The sequence below is a fragment of the Lissotriton helveticus genome, chromosome 12, assembly GCF_964261635.1.
Source record: "Lissotriton helveticus chromosome 12, aLisHel1.1, whole genome shotgun sequence".
Taxonomy (NCBI): Eukaryota; Metazoa; Chordata; class Amphibia; order Caudata; family Salamandridae; genus Lissotriton; species Lissotriton helveticus.
The window spans coordinates 22,115,588-22,133,206 of NC_136073.1; the positions used below are offsets into that span (position 1 = coordinate 22,115,588).

Here is a 17,619-nt window from a genome sequence, read left to right on the forward strand (position 1 = left end):
GCGGAGCCACATAGCAAAGCAATCAATCAGGATCACATGCCCTGCACCAAAGGTGCTTGCAGTTCTTTTTGAGCCCTACGAGTCCATCCTTTAACCACTGGGCAGATGGTTTCTGTCTTCGGAAAAGACCGCTTAGTCCGAGGGGCAATCTGATCCATGGCACCAGAGATCCAGTTTTCCAGTTGGAGGTTGTATCGATCAACACAACCAACCAGGGTTGGTCGACTGGAAACCAAAGCTTGGGTTAACTTTGTGGGGGGTCACTTTGGCTCAATTGCACACCCATACTACCTGGGCAGAAGGGTGGTTAGAGGCCAGCTTGGCGAAAGGACCCGATAAAGGGATAGCCAAGTGATACAACCAAGTGAGTTGAATCCAGAAGGTGCCTCAGTCTATGCGTGGGGGTCGTCGACATCACATTTGCCAGACACACTTAAAATGACCTGCTCGTCTTAGTAACTATGTATTCCTTCCCAAAGGGTGAAGTGCAACCAGCTCACCTGCTGATTTTTTATTTCTATTTTTATTTTGAATTGTTAATACAATGTATATTGGCTTTAAAATAAATAATGAAATAAAGCGTTCAATCACTGTCAAGCGGACCGCAGCGTGAAACGCTTTTGTGCCTTTGTGGGGTCTTTGCCTGAATCGCAATATTAAGCTAATAAACCACTGCATTATACAGGCACACAGCACCTTGCTTTATTCTCTTAAGAAAAGAGCGCTATAGTTGAAAAATACAGTTAAACATATTGACGCAAAACAAAGAAGAGGTGAGAATGAAGGGGGCGGAATAAACAAAAATATAGTGTTCCCAGGGCCTCGAAACGTCATTATCTTAAGGACCAGAGAACTGGCTTCTAACTGAACTCTGAACCGAACCTTCCTTGGTTCGGTTAAAGAAAGACTTAACATTTTTGTGTTTTCGGATAGCGACATCAAGGTCTAACCAGCGCAGAGAAGCTGTGATTATCATGCAGTCTATGCAGAGTTATGGTTCATGCACACCTTTTTTAAGAAAAGTAAAGTTCCAATCTTGGTTGTCGTAATTCCAAAGCGTAATGCGTGCAAATCGGGTATCGCTCACTGATCCACAAGCGTCGATAAAGAATGTAATATCATGCACTCGACGAATCCTGTAAAGATAAACAGGATTTCCCCTCTATTTAATCTTTTACATACTTTTAAATGCCTTGTGATTCTGTTAGAGTGCGTCACTGAATACTATAGGACTACAACTTTACGTACTCCTACACGCCTTCGTGAATCGAAACAAAAGTGTGAATGCGGACGGAAGGCTCAACACCTGCAGATGTGTAGTGGTCACATCAACACTTCTTCCAAAACACAAGAAGCACTTGAAAAGGTCGTCAAAATGTAGGCCCCGCCTCCTGTAATGGCTGCCCCGGTCACCTGACGCAGGCACGGCCCACCCCAAAATCTGTGCGTAAATCAATCAATCAATCGGTACATTTGTAGAGCGCACTACTCACCCGCGAGGGTCTCAAGGCGCTCAAGTGCCTCAGTGAATAATGAGCATGTGATAGGGTGAAAAAGTTCCCTCTCTCCTTCTCCTCCACAGTAATTCTGTCTTCTGCCACCAGCTTCCGCCAGATAAAGACACTAATTCTGGGGTACAAAAATAGTACGCCCCAAATAGCACCTATCAGGGTATTTCAAAGCGTAGCCACTCATCCCCTTGCTCCGCACAAGGCAGGGCTCGCAAGAGTGGATGGCTCGCGTTGAAAGTAATTGCTGCTAAATACAGAGGGCGCTGGTTTCTTTGTGCCCGGGCCGGGCTTGGTGTCTACGCGACTCCATTGTTAGCCGCTTATTTTGGGCTCATCTTCCTCAGTAAGCTCTACTTAAAGCCGACCTGCCAACTTAAAAATATATTTCACTGTGTGAGGTGGGGGCTAGTCCTTGGAGGAGGTGTGGCCTTGTGCACCCTCCTCCAACATCCATGAAGTGCACTTACATCTGAGTACCTACTTTACTAAAACAAGCATTTGTAATGCAATAGGTCTCGCATTTACACAAGTTTAAGCTATTGGCATTGTAAATGACAATGCTTTTTATTTGTTTTAAAAACTAAAACAAAAATAAAGCATTAAAATTTTCAATGTTAATAGCACAAACTTGTGTAAATGCGAGACCTTTTGCATTGCAAATGCTTGTTATTAACAACATTTGTAATTGCAAATAAGGAGCACTCGCTTCGGCTGAAGAAAGTGTTGAACATAATCTCTGTTGGGCTGTTCTCTCCAATCATATGTTTTTCTCTAGTCCTAGATTAAACGGAACTTCAACTAATCAACGTTTTTTGAACATATTGACTGTATCAATTGCTAACTACTATTAAATCGCTGCGAGAAATAATAAACTTGCAAAACTCAAAAATCTGAATAAAATGAGTTCCTTGTGAACAATTGCGTTGAAGCTGGCATCTAGAATTGACACAATTCCCTGTTCCCAACCCACAGTAAAAGGATGCAGAACTACAGGTAATTTCTTTATTTCTGGATCCGCCTGCCCCGAATTGGAAAAAGGGAGTAATGGAGGTGAAATCCCTGTGCAAAACAAATGTTCCTCATTCCGGTCATTGAGGAATGCAAGGAAGGAGGAATTCTTGTGAAACACTCCTTTATCAAGCAATGACCAAAGCAATTAACCTAGTGGTAATTATATTAAGTTAGTAACTACATTACATTTATTATAATGACCTGTCACTGACATTGCTCTTCAAAGACACTTTCTCAGCTGCGGAGATGTAGTGTTGTGCCTGCCTGCCAGGGAGACCCTGCAGGCAAACACTGCACAGAGACTTCCCTGCAGGAGAAGTTGCTTTAACATGCATTGTGTGGTTCCCAAGAAATGCATTCACCTTAATGCAACTAGCATTAGGACACATTCATTGACCCGCACCTCACAATGCTTCAAAAAGCAATTGTCTTTTTTATTTATTTCCCCCAACCATAGATAATGAGATCAAGTCCAATTTTGGTCAGCGGGTGGAAAACAATACGCAAAAAGCCTGCATTTTGGACTGATATGTTGCCCCTCTCTAGCTGCGTCCTGTGAGAGGCAATACAGAACATGTCAACAGTGAGAACAACAAAATGCCACTTTCACAACAGAACATGGGCAGACTGTTTACAGAAGATAGACATTTGCAGATGAGACCCTGCCAATGTTTGGACAAGCAATACCTCGTGTGGGATGGACTTTTGGCAGGAAAAACAGAGAGTTAGACAGAGATGGGGCCAGCAGACCGATAAATACAGGATAGGTAGACATGTAGGCAAACATCCAGAAAGCTCAAGTTTAAGTTTGGGGTCCTCCATTAAGAGATATATTCAAACTTTATTTCATATGGTCACTGTTACAATATTAAAAACTGACTTGCATACAAAAGTAGAATGAATTGTAAAAACTAAGTATTGCAGACAAAAAGCAGAAAAAACAACATTTAAACATACAGACACAAGGCGGTCAGTGATAATACGTTTTTGCAGGCTCATTGGCTCTAAACGTTACTATTATTATTAATTTATATAACAAGCCACTACTTGGTGCAGAATATTTTTGCATCATCAGTACTCATCATGAGTCAGCGGCCAGAGCGGCTGACTCCAGAGCGAGGGGTTCGCGGTTTGATCCCAGCGCCGGTGGCAGCTCAGCATCACGTGACTCTAGGCAATAGCGGACTTAATCTCCCCGACGGCCCTCAGCGCCTTGAGACCCTTGCAGGGATTTGTTTACACATACCAGGATTTATTTATTTATCACGATACATCTGCAAGCCTGGACACACACTCATCCTTCTTGTGGCTATTCCATCCCGGGAGAGAGGGTGGCACCTGAACAGCGGATGCTGGTGCTGGCCTTCAGATGCTTCAAGTGCGCCTTACATCTTACCAATAACACTAACCCATACTCACCCGCTTCGCCCATACTGGGCACACCAAGAGGGCGAGGTGGCATCACCAGAACGGATCTTTCTACCTGGGGAGGCGGATCTTCAGACACTTGGTGACGTTTACCACGACGGACAGCTAACGCCCTTGGATGCACTGGTGACAGAGGACGGCTTGGCACGAGGACACTTCCTGCTCCATACCGCCCCCTAATCATGATATTGGGGACGTTGTCGGGAGATGTGTCGGAGGAGCCCACGACGCACCTCACTATTCAATACATTCACGTTATGGGCACAGGGAGTATCCTCGTAAGATGGTTTGCTGAATCCTTGCGAACACACGCAGCGCAGTGCCTGACGTCCAGGGCCGGACTGGGAACTGAAAGCAGCCCTGGCAAACTTTGGCAGACCAGCCCCCATATGGCGCGTTGCGAGCGAGCGCAGCGAGCGAGCCTGACCACTAATAGGGGAGTTTGGGGGGATTCTGCCCCAAGAAAAATTTGTAAAAAGACAGACCAAAATGGTGCATTTTACAGCACATATCAGAGCCCAGATACCCCCCAAGCACTCCATGGATTTTCCTGTGACCTTGGCCTTGTACAGGGCTGCGCTACTCAGTTTGTGCTATACAAACACAACATACACAGGTGCGTGCTGAAACATGGTCTTGTTTTTCTCGCTAAGGAACTAAGGGGCAGATTGACTAGTGCAACCGCACCTAATGCAGACCTGGGGGGGGGGCACTGTGTAAAGAAGTAACTTATGGATTTAATAGCACCTGCTCCAACGTACATTGTGTGTCCAGCAGTTTTCAGGCAACAATAAAAATGCCACGTTAACTCTGGTGTTCAATGTTCCTGCTGGAGAGAGATCAGAGTTTGGCCTAGTGACAGTTTTGACTCATCATAAAGAAGCACAAAGGGTTAATATGTCTGCTGCAAGGAACATGCACCATGCAAATTACATAACTGTATTTAATATGATTAGCTCAATGGGTTACTGCTTTTGCTACAGAGATGTATTTGTAACCAGCAGTTCCTAAATTACAATCGTAATATAGGGCAATGACCAATAATCTGCCATCAAAGAACTGCAGGCAAACTGCATGCTATAGGTTAGAACATTATTTTTTCCCCAGTTTTTCATTATCCAAATGCTGCTAAAAAAGTTTGTTTGGGTAGAAATATATTCTTAATAGTAAAGCCAACCCCAACTACTGAGGTACATTTTAAATCCCGAGTTTGTGCTTCTACAGAACACCCATTCTTAAAATGTACTGCCTACCAGTATGAATAATATGTGATTCCTACACCCTGTAATTCACATTGTCTTATGTATTATTTCCTATAGACTGATTTACACACATATAATTAATTGTTTCCATATATAATGTATGTGTATTGTAAAGTGTTCACACAACCTACACTGGTTTTGAGTAGCGCTATAAAACAAATGAAATGCATGTGAGGGTAGCTATGCAGAGAAGACGGGCACTGAAACTGACACCTCTCTGTGCCTCTGTAGTGGGTGCCCAAGGCCAGAGGCTACCTGCTGAGAGTGGCGCCTTTACACAAAGACGGTGTCTCAACTGCAACCTGGCAAAGACATTTGAACGGAGAACCATCCTGAACCAGTTCTGCAGCCCATACCATTTAGAAATATTTATCGCTGAGAATAAAAGATAAAAAATGCCTTTAAGTTTAATGTGTGAAGGGGCATTCATGTCACGTTATATTTTGAGCATATCTGATGCACATTACCGCAACCTCACACCAAGGATAGTCACTATTATTCAATGGCAAACATATCTGCAGTTCCACGTCTCCCCAACATTACTAAGTAAATGTAGTTCTATAAACTATTTTTTTTTATTGTTAGACTGCAGACATAATTAAAAACACAGTCTAGCTAAAACTTAGTTAACAGCAAATGTATTTGAAAGGGAGGCAGCTTTCTCCATACCACAAAGACCAGCCGCAAAGCTGTGAAAATGTACTGATCGCAGCCCACATGTCGAAGCTGCTTGTAAAGCGTAGGCAGATGCCATTGTATTTCTTTTTTTGATACCCGTCATTTCTATCAGTTAACCCATTCCTTAAGACATGGATTTCTGATCATCTGTATTGCAAGCAGGTCATCGAACTATGTCACAGACGGAATTTCATTTAGTTTGCCCCCAAGGATGCACTCAGAGGACCAGCAGAGCTGACCAGCAGTACCCACCCACCTTGAGTCATAGCCAGGCCTAGACTAGAGCCAGGCTGAGCCTGAGGCCAGACACAAACTCGATCTGCCCCTGCTCACAACAAATGCCACTGCACTACGGAACCGGTCAGTGGCCGATTATGTCATCAGTGATGTCATCTATTATGTAATTAGGGACATTTTATGAGTTGAAAACAATTACATTATTTATGGGTTCATTTGTGCCAAGATGCCTCAGTGGGTCAAACGGCACCTACAGAGTTCGATGTCTAGCTGTCAGTCAAGGAGGCAAATGCCAGCTGGGCTACCTTCGTCGTACACTATTCTCAGGTTGATAGGATGGGTAACATTTTATAATGTAACATTATCACCTGGTATTCAGCACCTATAAACAGGAGGACGTCATCCGCGAGTGTAATATAAGACAGATATTATTATGATCTTCTCATTTAAGCAAGGCCATTTTACAAGGACATGTTAGCATAATTATCTGAAATGTGGCATTTATTGACTTGTGATCTTCTATATTGAAACATTTATGCCCCCCATCACTCGGCCTTATTACGCAGTTGTCTTTAGAAAAGAGCTGCTAATCTGTCCGTTTTCATTTCTATTTAGCACAAACAAAAACCATTTTAAATCTCATGTTTGAAAAACGTATTGTAAAATACCGCCCAAAGTCTTGAAAATTCGTACGCATCCTTGTGAAATGCAATTGCTAATAATAAACTGGTGCTGGAAACACGATGTTTACAGCTGTTGTATGGATACAAACATTCATAACACTGGCAATGCCTAAACATCTGCTGAGAGTTCTATGTTTGACAGTTGTATTAGAAAGCAGCGCTTTCCTGGGTCAGAAGAAATACAAACTTGCAAATTTAAGAAGTAGGCTCAGTTTTACAAAGCAATGCACAAACGATCTAGTTATGCTATTGACATTATTTGGAACCAAATGCCTTTTCATCGGAGATCACAGATAAACCTCACAATTTTAGAAAGCAGCTAAAAACCTGGCTGTTTTCATCAACCCTGTAATCTACACTTGTATTGTCCTATCATCGCTTCTCCAGTAGGCAAGAAGTGCAGAGCTAGCACCATGACACTTTAGGGTATAATCCGCACTTAAAAAATATACATGAAATCTAATCTATACCAAAGCTGCATTCAGGGGCATCACGAAGAAAGGCAGCACAGACACCCAAAGGTGGGTTTTCAGTGCATGAATTGGTGCCACCCAGAGGCGCAGCTATCAGTGGTGTAGAGGATAGAGAGGTGCGGGCCTACTTAACCTGGATTATTGTTGTAATTTACCTCCCAACAAGTGGTCAGAGGCCCATTTTGCTTGTTTGCTCTAGGGCCCCCTTGTTTGTCACTATGGCTTGTCGCCAAGCACCTTGCCGTTTGTAAGGCCTGTGCTGGGGTAGGTTGAAAGGCGTACTTCTTTTTTTTTAATTTTATTGAGCAAATTTATAGAGTAATCAACAGTACACTGATTGACTAATCATGGCGTCATATACAATGTACATAATTAATTAAGGCATTGGGACATTTCGACAAAGGGCGGACGTGCCAAAAAATTCACCTATTCATATAATCCTAGCAACCATATTATTCGATTTTTTTAGGATAGTGCAATACATTGATATGTTTTTGGATATGAAAGGCTGTCTACTTGATAGTCCGTTCACGAGATGCCTGCCTCGGGGACCTTCCTTTGTGATGTACGTATTTTGGGTAGATTTGCCTCAGCCAGGATTAAAGCAAAAATAATTTTATCTCATCTCAAAAGACTGAAAACAGGATTATGAAACGAGCTGGCAAAACAACAATCATGTTTACTTTAAAATGTTGTATTATAAAATCATGTCTTTCAGGCCTTCGGTTTATTTTTTAATGTAGGCTGTATTGTCTAATAAAGCATGTGCTATGCTACACTCAAACGTTTGCAAATAGCACTGGTCAACTCTCGGAATGTTGTGTTAAACCCACGTCTGTCAAGCAACAAACTCAAAGCTTGTTTGTAGGGAAATAAAAGAGAGCCCTGGGAACACACTCCGTGGCCTCACGTGACACCGATGAGCATATGTGTGGCTTAATGAGCGCCCACGGTCACAGGGGTCACCTCCACCTGTTTGCGACTGTGCACTGACACTGCGATCGCCTGACCTCTGCTCTGCGCCACTTCTAACATCTGAAATGCACTTAGCAAGGATGACTAGGGAACACGAGAGTGGCGAGGCGCTACCAGATGAGTTAATCGCCTCCCATCATACCTGTTCTTACAACTGTAATAACGGATTGTCTTGTCTCTGTAGTTTGACTTGTGACCGTAGAGTGCTACTTTTTGCCGTGCGGAGGCCAGCTGGGTAACAGAGCGGCCCGCTTGTGTGGCATTCCTATTTGTTGCAAAGGTGATTTTTTCCTTCACGATGATCTGATTCATGGGTGGCATTGTCTGGGGGCATTGTGGAAGGGCCAGAATTAAAAGCAGAAGGGGCCTAAGGGCCTGGGTCCTTAGGCCCCATTTGCTTTTAATTCTGTCCAGGTCGCAATGCCCCCAGACTGTGCCACCCATGAATCAGATCATCGGAACAGGATTGCATGCAATTTAAATGACTGTAAATAGACTCACCTGCGGGCGGCAGACAGGAGGTATTAAACCATGAGGTGCCTCTCTTTCCTACTCGTCTCTGGCGCATGATTATCACCAGGCGGCAGACCCCGGCCCCGCGGCCCGCCCCCACCCCCTAAGGCTGAACTAACAGTAAAACTTCGGCGTGCAGAAGCAGAGACATTTGCGTGCTGCACGTGTTTACGTCATGCTCAGGGTTTTTTTTTTTTTAAATAAATTACAATGATCATAGTCAGGCCTGATCATAGTAGCCTGCCTAAATGAAATTGAAATTGGAGGCAGCTGCAGGGTCACTGCTCACGTCATGGACACGGACGGAGCACCAGCAATAATATATGCAGAGAGAATCGTTGTGCTCAGGGCTGGTTGTTCTCACGGTCGGTCCGACACTGCCAAATCGGCCACAGCAACAAAACCGGCCCCCTGTCATGAAAACCGGCCCCCACCCCATCCAGCCGACCGGGGGATTGCCCGGTGCCCGAAATTGCCAGTCCGGGCCTGCTGACGTCCCTCGGGCATCACTGGGACGCCGGTCTTTAGCATACCAGTACTGATAACAAGAACACTAAAGAGAACCAGCACTCCAGGACTTACATTAGTGAAAACATAGTATTACTTCTTCAATCACGATCTACACGGTACAGGTTGTACCCACACGAACTTGAAAAGAGGTTTGACCATGTCAAGCCAATCATTTAAATAGATTTTTTATTTTTTTAAGCGAAAGACTCTCCATCCAATCCGAGGCCTTTTCAATCTTTCATCTACCAAGCTGTCGGATTGGTTCCGACACCAAGTAGGAAATGACGCACATAGCTATCGTAAGCTAAATGAGTCACGTCTAAAGCTATAGGGACTTATCAACTACGGGTTCGGAACGAGGCCAAGACTATGCAAAAGAAAAAAATGATAGCGGACCAGAGAGGGAGCATGTCTAAAAGGAGTTCTGCCTCCTGATTGGCTGTAGAGGAGCCGACGCGGGAATCGAAACTAGTGGTGCGCGCGCACCAGAGGAGCGGGGGCAAGGGAGCGCGAAGACGCCGAGACGAGGTAGGGGATGTGTGTGTAAGCGCCGGGAGTTCTCTGTGTATGTATGTGTGTGCGTGCGTGTGTGTATGCGGAGGGGTTCTGTATGTATGTGTGTGTGTATGCGTGGGGGGGGCTGTATGTGTGTTGTGCATGTGTTGTGAAGAGCCTGCCGGAATCGGAGCGCGTGTTGACGCGCGCGACCTGATCCCGGCAGGCTGCTGCTGCGTGTGTGCGCGTGCCAGTCTCTTGTCCTCTCCCTTTCAGTACTTGAAAGCCGGAATGATAACAATAGCAGGGCGAGGCCCTAAAAAAGAAAGAAAAAAAAAAAAAAGAGGAGGGGGGGGGGGGGGGTTGCTGAGATTGCTGTCCAAGTCCTGCGGGTTTTCACACCCCTTAATGGACATCCACTGCTTACAACCTCCAAAGAGGAGATGGAAATTCACTCTGTGGAGGGGTTTTCAGCTCGTCGTCCCTGCCACCGTGTGATATTGGCTCCTCACTGGGTGGCCGTGTGAAGGGAATCAAGATTGTGAGACATACAGTGGCACCAGGGCTTTAAATGGGCCGGGTCTCACTGGGTCTGAGCACCGGCAGTTTTTTAATCCCTTGTGTGCTAGTGACGAGCTCAGCTCGTCATGAGGGACGGTTGAGCTGCCCTCATGACGAGCTGAGCTTGTCACAACCGTTGGAACGTTCGCACGCGGGGATAATTTCCCCGCTGTGCTGAACGTTCGAAAACGGGTGTGGCTGTGACTAGGTCAGCTCGTCATGAGGGCAGCTCAACCGTCCCTCATGACGAGCCGAGCTCGTCACCAGCACAGCGGCGCCACACGCGGTTCCCCCTCCCCCACCCCGCACAGCGGGGGGGGGAACACCCCGCAGCTAAGGGGTTAAAGGGGGCCTCAAAACGGGTCTCTATCGGGCCCTGGCACAGGCGGTCTGTTTTTTTCCGGACTGCAGTGACAGCAGGCACATTGATGTACGCGTGCTCACACTGCTCACTTCTCACTAGTGGAGAGGTTACGGCATGACGTTGTGCCAGATGTGCGTTGTAGGGTAAGGGAAATCCTTCAAAGAGAGTCCTTTTCTCTCTGGATTCCACTTCTCTTTTTGAAACTCAGGAGCAGCAACATTGTGTGGTGTCACCAGGGATTTAAGTGGAAGCTTTCTCAATATTATATACAAGCCATAGTTGCTGCTTATTTATCTTCTGCAACTAACAACCATTGACAAAGCCAATAGTCCTGACTTGTTGTAGGTATATTACTTGTATCATATCTAAATGCAATGACAGAAACTGCAAAATACAAGTCGGGCAGCACACTATGCTAACACAGATTTTTAGCTTACGTTTTTGAGCCACACCCTTAATTACATTGGCTACGCCCCTTTGAGAGACTCTCCAGTTTTTTCATCCCACTTAAAGCCCTGAGTGGCACCGTGTGATATTGGCTCCTCACTGTGTGTCCGTTTGAAGGGAACCAATATTGTGAGACATACAGGGGCACCGTGTGAGCTGTCAGGTCTGCTTAAAGACATCAACGATGTGAAGTTCTCCACTTCGAAGTCTAGAAAACATGGTTCTGTTCTTGTCCGAGGGTTCTAGGTGTTTGTTCCAACAACATGCTTCTGTTACAGCACCAAAATATATTTCCTTTGTGTACAGTGCTGAGACTGAATTCAGCACTTTACAACGCCCTTCCAAACACAGAGGCGTGTGAAAATAGCAAGAACCCCCGGCTCTACCTTGCTTTTGCCCCTGATTGAAGTTGAGGTGCTATTAATGAATCGGAAACGATACTCTCTTAGGGCAAATATTCTGACTATGCAGGTCGCAGGTCATACACACCAATTGGGGTGTATCAGGGATAGCCCCCAGATCTGCCAACATGGTCACCCACTGAGAAGCCGATATCACATGGTGGGAAGAGAAACAAGCTGGAACCCAGTGCAGAGAGTGGATTTCCAGTTCTTCTTTGGAACTTTAAAAAGCCATGCCCATGAAGAAGTTTGAAAACACCCCAGGACATCAGCACCATCAAAGCAAGCTTTTTTGTAGGAGAGGGTTTGGTGGGGGAAGGGGACAGAAGCACCTCTTGGGTAGTTTATGGCACGAGGCCCCGGCTCCACCAATGCCATGTGCCGTCCTTGCACTCATTTTTTGTAAAGTTGGTGGTGCTGAGCAGATCTTATGACACCTTCCCCTGGCATGGGAATCTTACTACCTGTGGGGCCCGTTTCGTGCCCTTTCCCCAGCAAAAAATAGAGGTCTGCTGAGGAGTGAATGGGGTGCATGCAGTCATGGGGTAAGAGGTGCATGACGTGGCTTCCGTCACCCCTGGTGCGTCGGTACCTGGCACCGATAGTAAGGAGAGATGGGGATGGATAAAGAGGGCACAGTGGAGCAGGAAATGGAGAAAATCTGTGGCTTGGGCACAGATGGGCACGGAAGTGCACTTGATGGCTGTTGGGGGTACAGTAAAGGGCCTTGGGGTGCAGTCCATGACTGGGCACGTCATTTTATTTATTTATTTAATGCACGAATTCTATGCCATGTCCCCCGCGCATAGTCCCCATCTCCCAGTCGCTCCTGGACTTTCACTGGCTCAGGATTGCAAGCAGAGTTAAGCTTAAGGCTCTTTGCTATATATTTAAGATCAAAAAGGGTACTGCCCATTTATATTTACAGGAACTCATTCATGTGTATTACCCCACACGTTCTCTTAGGTCTTCCTGTACAGGTGACTTTGTGATTCCCAGATTTAAGTTGGTGAGAATGGGCGGTCGCTCGTTCTCCCACTTAGGCCAGAGGATCTGGAATTCCCTGCCTACTTCATTGAAAACGGAAACCATTTATCTCAACTTTCGCAAAGGCCTCAAGACATGGCTTTTTCTGCAATAATCTGCTTTTTTGTTCTCTTTTCATTCCTTTAATCTATCCCTTGGTGCCGGGAAACCCTGTGTGGGTAGCTGCACGCCTTAAAAGTTAAATAAATAATAATAAATGCGATTTTATATATCGCGTACATTACCCGAAGGTGTCAGAGCGCTTTACATAAGAACCAGTTGCGATTTATTTACTTATTTATAAAGTTTTATATAGTGCGAACTTGATCCCGAACATAAGGATTTGGGATTACATAAAAGATACAAACAGAAAAAAATTGCAAATGTACAAGTTGTAGAGTCACACAAGGAAGAGATACAAACAGAGAAAATTGCAAACGTACAAGTTGCAAGTCACTCAAGGAAGAGATACGGGGGTGCTCTTAATGCTTGCTGTAGAACAGTTAATGCTAGTAGAGTACAGTAAATATCTGCTGGGGGGAAGTTCAAGGCTGCTGTGGAGTTTTCATGATGCTAGTGCACAACCAGGGGATTCTGGGGGGTGTAACACTTGTTGATTAGTGCAGAACAGTTAAGGCCTCCTAGGGTTAAATTAGCAATGGTGCTTTGCTTGGGACGGACTTCATGAGTGTTGGGGTGCAGTTATTGAGCCAAAGTACAGTTAATGACTGAAGGGGCGCAGTAATTGACCTCTGAAGTTCAGAGACGGAGGGAAGTTATTGAATCTTCAGGTAGAGTTAATGAGTGCAGGGGTAAAAATGCTGAGTGCCTCAGTTCTGTCAGCAAGTGCTTGGGTTCAGAAATTGAATGCTTAAGTGCATCCAGGGAGTGCTGGGCTCGAGGAGTCTGAAAACAACAAAGTTAAAAAGGAACACAGAAGTAAAATAAAACAAGGATTGAAAGATAATATTTTTGGCCTTTAAATGGCCAATGTTTGTGTACTTGCAAGAGCCATTTTAGGATGTAGTTTCTCATTCTTTAGAATGACTAAAATAAGTAAAAAAACATTCAAAGGTGGGCATTTAAAGCAACATAGTCGCTGTAATAAAGTAATCCAACATGATTGAAAGATGGCTACCCGTGCGTGAACACGCACAGGCGGCCATCTTTGAATGGTTTTGATACACTTTATTAATGATAATAAATAGGAGATCCTGTACTAAAATGGCCGCCAACTGCATAGAAAACAATACAGAATAGGAAGGCAAAATGCACCATTAGAGGAAGAGCAACGGCAAGGAGCCCCTGTAGGACAGAGAAGAATACAGAGGGTGCACCAGGGGGGGCAGAGATGGGCGCAGAATGGTTGAAGTGGTGGATGAGGAGGTTAATGGGATAAAGGCATATTCTCACCTTGGTCACAGCAATGGCACACGCGTGTCCTAAGATCTCGATCAGCTGCTGTCGGCCAAACCTGTAATCCTCCAGCAGCTCGCGCTCCATGGCCTCCGCCTCGCGTTTACTGCAAGAAAGCGCAAAGAAGACGGCGTTAAAGTGCTGGGAAATAAAGAACGCGCCCATGGGCGTCTCAAGTGCAGGGGTTAGCTGTGTGAATGTGACACATTGTCATGGCAGTGACATGTACAAAATACTACAGTCGGACTCACAATTAATATTGGTGACTGACCCTACATGTAGCATTCATAACTGGGCTGATGTAGACGAATGTTGCATTTCTGATCAGATGCTGCCCTCTAGTGACAGCTTTCATTTACATACATATGATTTCTAAAGCTTTTCCAGTAGGATCTCAGGTGCTACAACACTGGGGAGGGGGGGGGGGGGAGGAACCCGTGAGCAAAGAGGCGAGAAAGGCTGAAAATTACTGCCCCGAAAACATGAACTTAAAAACATTCAAGAATCCCTCTCCAACTGATGTCCTGATGACCTAGCCATGAGGGAGCAAAAGTCGAGTCAGTATAAACCAAGCAGCAGATTTGCGGAGCGCTACTTGTCACCGTGAGGGTATCCAGGCGCTGGCGTGGTCCACTTGCAGAGCTAATATATTTGTTATTTACAGAGCTGTACTGTCGATTGCTAAACCAAATCCGTTTGGGATGTTTACATAATGCACACTCTGAACAGAATTACTTCAACTGTGTGTGAATTTGACACTCAAGGACAAGGTGAGCAGCCATCACAACGCGGGCATTACCCTGCGCTGCCATTACGACGCTGCTTTTACAACGCAAGTCGTTTCAATGACTTGCGCTGGAGGGCGCTGTTGGAAAAGGAATAGTTTAATTTTCTATTCCAACACCTTCCCTACTGTAACGTGGGCTGGAGTTGGAATAGAAAATTAAACTATTCCACTATCCAGCGCTTACAGCGCAAGTCGTTGTAACGACTTGCGTTGTAAAAACAGCGTCATAATGGCACGCGAGGTAAAAGCCTGCGTTGTAATGTCATACAACCAAGGTCAATGAGGCACAGTAAGGTAAACCGGTTTGACTTGAGTCTCACAGTTTACTCAAGTGGGGACGCGTGGAGTGTGCCGCGTTTTCCTAGTCACGAAGTCCACAACCACAAGAGAAAAAATCCTTGTTTTTGTGTTTACTTGTGTACGAGGTTCTGAATTGCTACAGTTTGTTCAATAGGTCCTACATGTAAAATAAACACAACACAAGAGAAAAATTTCAACCAAAATCTTTACAAACAAAAGTTAATATTAAGTAACCTAAAATGGAGTAAAAGAGCTAAACAGAATTAAGGGAACAATGTGAATTAAAATAGATTTGTGATGCCCTCTACACATTAAACATAAGTATGTCTGAGAGATTTCAAGATGCCCAGTTCTATACACCAGTACGTCGTCCCGCCCATGTCTTTCTTTTTATTCTAGCACTGCTAGTGCTGAATTAATAATGGGATAGGGAGAACTACAACTCCCATAATGCACAGAAAAAACTCGGAGTTGTACAGGCGAGAGATGAAAACCAAAGACTTCTTTAGCAAATACTCTTGTGATTATGATTCAGAGCCTAAAGGAAAGACGGAAATGCAAACTGCAGAACGGAAGGAGGAGAGATGGGAGCACCCCGGATTGCTCTGTTAAGCCAGTGCTCATCCAGGCTTTAGGCCACATAGGCAGCTGTTAATTTGCAATAGCCGATGCATTGGTTTTCGATATCATGCAACATTTATTTTACATTGTGATAGCATTTTCCGAGTTTGCATTTCCATCTATTCCTTTGCAATAGAGGAAGATCCTTCTCCTACCTCGCCGCCAAGACTTGGAATCAGGCCCGGACTGGCCATAGCGGGCACCGGGCAATCCCCCCGGTGCACTGCACGGGTGGGGGGGCCGGTTCTGGGGCCATGGGGGCCGTTTTTGTTACAGGACCGTTTTGGCAGCATAGCTGCAAAATCGTCCCTGTAACAAAATCGGCAGAAAATCGGCCCCGGCAAAGAGCTTGGTGGCACCCCCAACCCCTTCCACCCTCCCAGGGGAGGGGGTAGAGGGGGGGGGCAGCTGAGCACTTTGCCAGGGACGGTTTCCTTCCCAGTCCGGCCCTGCTTGGAACACCCTGCCCCCCCCACCCAGGCAATCAGCGTCACGGACCCAATTCAGGAAGAATCTCAAGACCTGGCTCTTTGAATGATCGTCCACCAAGTCTGACCAGCAGCCCTCCCCCACCCCCAGCGCCTTGAGACCCTCACAGGTGAGTAGCTGCGCTTTACAAGCCCCCGATTGATTGAATAGCTGGTGCACACGGAAAGTTTTAGGCTTTAACACAAGAGTGCAAGATGATTCGTATGCAAATTTGCTCCTTGGCCACCCTGAGCATGAGATTTATTGTTCTCAAAATAAACACGGTGGATGCTATAAATAAGCTGTTTCTAGCCCTTTCCATGGGCGAGATGGGGGACTTCAAGTCATCAGACAGCAGAGAAATGTGGCCCTGGGCTTCAATCTGTGCCTTCTGTCTCATAACATTTCTGCGGCAGAGACAGCATTTGGCCTGGTCTTGCAGACAGGCCCGTGGGCTAGAAAAGAAAGATGACGGACAGACACTGACGCGTACTGACAAACTAATACCAAATGCTCATGGTGACAAAACCTTTGATGGTGAAAGATTAGGGAACTTGGTATTCCATACAAATGCATTGCATAAATGTGAATTGCTTTCATGATGTTTACATTCTGTGTTTTTGCCTTTGTGATGATGGGTATTGATCTCTGCATTCTTTAAGTTTATTACATTTATTCTGAACAAAAATTAGCGTAAAATCCATCTGTTTGAATTTCTTGCTTGTGCACACTGGTGGTGAGAAGTTGCCAGAGCTGAGAGAAATAAACCAAATATGCCCGACAGTCTCTGGTGGGAGGGCACTATGGAAGTCTCCAAGGGAGAGAAGGACTCAGAGTAATGCTTTTACCGATAAGGAATCTGGGCGATACAAGTGATTTCCAGTTATACGCCGGGAGACGTGTGGGTTGTAATTTGTCCATTCCTTCCACTCTAGTTTTTTCCTAGAGTTTTATATACCGGGCTGGACTGGCCATAGCGGGCATTGGGCGTTTCCCCGGTAGGCCGCTAGGGTGGCGGGCGGTTTTGGGCGGCCGTTTTTGTTACTGGAGGTCGGCAATATCAGCACCCTGTAACAAAATCAGCCGAAACCGAACCTCGCAAACTGCTCAGCTGCACTCCCTCTCATCCCAGGGGGGGCAGCGGAGCAGTTTGTGAGGGCCGGTTTCTGTTCCCAGTCCGGCCCTGTTCATATAGCGCAAACTTGACCCGAAGATTTCTGGTATCAGAGCGCTTTACACGAGCACCAGTTGTGGTACACTGGTCAATAATGTGATCCTGTCCAGGACCTGCCTTCGGGCCAAGAAGGATCTATGGAGCCATGTTCAGAACCTTTGTGAAAAGATAACAAAAACAGACGCTACACAGGATGACCCCTACTTTCTGTCCACTCCTTAAAACTATAATTTCAATAGAAAAAGTTCTAGCAGAATAACAGCCCTTCAGATTTTTAT

At 45.5% G+C, this 17,619-nt stretch overlaps 1 protein-coding gene across 1 annotated transcript in view; it reads right to left on the minus strand.

Moving 5' to 3' along the window:
• Positions 1–17,619, minus strand: part of YJEFN3 (YjeF N-terminal domain containing 3) — a 146,624-nt gene that overhangs the window by 25,667 nt on the left and 103,338 nt on the right. The window contains exon 2 of the mRNA XM_078668582.1: positions 13,989–14,097. Coding sequence (XP_078524708.1) covers positions 13,989–14,097 — 109 coding nt within the window. The remainder of the gene's footprint in view (positions 1–13,988; positions 14,098–17,619) is intronic.